Source organism: Pteropus vampyrus, unplaced genomic scaffold (genome assembly GCF_000151845.1).
Source record: "Pteropus vampyrus isolate Shadow unplaced genomic scaffold, Pvam_2.0 Scaffold4969, whole genome shotgun sequence".
Lineage (NCBI taxonomy): Eukaryota > Metazoa > Chordata > Mammalia > Chiroptera > Pteropodidae > Pteropus > Pteropus vampyrus.
In genome coordinates this window covers 1-2,161 of record NW_011893750.1, presented here as the reverse complement: position 1 = coordinate 2,161, position 2,161 = coordinate 1, and the positions used below count along the sequence as shown (strand labels likewise).

Genomic DNA, 2,161 nt, shown 5'->3' with positions numbered 1-2,161 from the left:
GTCCCTCCCTGAGTCCAGATCGCACCCTGGGGTGGTTTGTAATGCCCGCGTCCACCCGTCCGTCCAGTCCCTCCAGCTTCTCACTCCCTCTTTCCAAGCTCTGGAGGGAGTTCTGGGGGACAGAGAGGAACCGAGGGGGTCAGCGTAAACATAGGTTCTTCTGCCCACGAGGCTTTGGTCACGGAGTGAAGAGCCACAGTCCTTCGGGGGCGCTGCTCTCCGGGACGGGACGGGACACGCTGCGCGCTCTGCGACGCCCCGCCCCCTCAGCGCGCACCTCCTGACTCCGCGCCCCTCCCCTTCAGATGTTCCAGCACCTGATGCAGAAGTGGAAGCACAGCCAGGGGACATTCGGGCTGGTGACCTACACCCTCTACGACCTCACGGAGATCGACTCTGCAGGGGATGAGCCGTCGCTGCTGGAACTCATCGTCACCACCAAGAAGCGGGAGGTACGGGACCTTCAGGTCTGCGAGCGAGCGAGCGACGGGGGACGGATGCCAGGGTGTCCGAGCCGCTCGCTCCGTCCTCTTCCTTCGCCAGGCTCGCCACATCCTGGACCAGACGCCTGTGAAGGAGCTGGTGAGCCTCAAATGGAAGCGATACGGGCGGCCGTACTTCTGCCTGCTGGGCGCCTTATACGTGCTCTACATCATCTGCTTCACCATGTGCTGCGTCTACCGCCCCCTCAAGCCCAGGACGGATAACCGCACTCAGCCCAGGGACAACACCCTCTTGCAGCAGAAGCTACTTCAGGTGACACCCTAGAGCAGCAGGTGACACCGCGGGGCAGGATCAGACTTGTATCACTTGTATCACGTTCCTGTCCCACCACCCACATTTCTCCGCTCACCCAGGTCTCAAATAGGCACAAACTCAAAATGCACCCACACAGCAACGCGCATGCGCTCAAAGAGCAGAGTCTGAGATGGCCAAGCCTAATGGGTTAAAAAGCATTGGACAGGGCTCATGACCCTCTATGAGGGACACTGACTTCTGTCCGGGGCCAGGCAGGGCGGATGCATGGAAGCACCGAGTGCTCTGACCAGGTCTCTCCCCTCAGGAGGCCTACGTGACCCCCCAGGATGGCATCCGACTGGTGGGGGAACTGGTGACTGTCATTGGAGCCATGATCATCCTGATTTTCGAGGTGAGGCGTGGGCAGGGTCTGGGGAGGGGCCGTCTGCCCCCCCAGGATCCAGCCTGAGCCCCAGCCCACAGTGCCTTTGTGCCCTTCCAGATCCCAGACATCTTCAGGGTGGGGTTCACACGCTTCTTCGGACACACCATCCTCGGGGGTCCGTTCCATGTCCTCATGTGAGTCTCCTTCCTCTCGCCCCAGCCCCTCCCCTCACTAGGGCTCTGCTTTCAGTCCCTGGCTGTCCTGACGCCTGGAGGACCTTAACCCCAGAGGTCCCTCTTCAGTGACGCACGCGTGACCCTGTGCGCTGAGCGTCCGAAGGCTGAATCTGAGTGTGCGGGTGCTGTCACAGTCGTGCTCTTGCTCTGGGGTCCCCAGGAATATCCCGGACGCCCTCTCATCACTCCCTCTCCCCCCAGCATCGCCTATGCCTCCCTGGTGCTGGTGACCATGGCGATGCGGCTCACCAACACCAGCGGGGAGGTGGTGCCCATGTCCTTTGCGCTGGTGCTGGGCTGGTGCAGTGTCATGTACTTCGCCCGAGGCTTCCAGATGCTGGGCCCCTTCACCATCATGATCCAGAAGGTGCGTGCCTCTCCCCCAGGGCCCCCCAAGGAGAAGGCGGTAGCCATCTCCGCAAAGGGCCCATCACAGACGCCTCAGGCTTGTGAGCCACCTCTGGTCTCTGTTGTATATTCTTTTCCTCCTCCTCCTCTTCTTTTTTTTTTTAATCCTTTAAAAATGTAAAAACTATTCTTAGTTCAAGGGCCATACCCAAATAGGCCAAGTGGGTCTGGCCTGCAGGGCGGAGCTGTGACAGTTAGGGTCAGACCTGCTGGAGGCTGGAAAGGGCAGTCGCTCAAGTGACAGGTGCAATGTTCTCCCTCCTCTCTTCTCTGCTAGATGATTTTTGGCGACCTGATGCGGTTCTGCTGGCTGATGGCTGTGGTCATCCTGGGCTTTACCTCAGGTAAACCACCCACCCGTTAGGGATGGGGACCACGGGAAGGAGGGGTTGGA

At 60.2% G+C, this 2,161-nt stretch overlaps 1 protein-coding gene across 1 annotated transcript in view; it reads left to right on the top strand.

The window, feature by feature from the left end:
• The window catches only part of LOC105310511 (transient receptor potential cation channel subfamily V member 6-like), a 7,180-nt gene extending 5,025 nt beyond the window's left edge, over positions 1–2,155 (top strand). The window contains exons 7-10 of the mRNA XM_011386687.2: positions 1,064–1,150; positions 1,241–1,317; positions 1,561–1,726; positions 2,045–2,155. Coding sequence (XP_011384989.2) covers positions 1,064–1,150; positions 1,241–1,317; positions 1,561–1,726; positions 2,045–2,131 — 417 coding nt within the window. The 3' untranslated portion in view covers positions 2,132–2,155. The remainder of the gene's footprint in view (positions 1–1,063; positions 1,151–1,240; positions 1,318–1,560; positions 1,727–2,044) is intronic.
• The last annotated feature ends 6 nt before the right edge of the window (positions 2,156–2,161 follow it).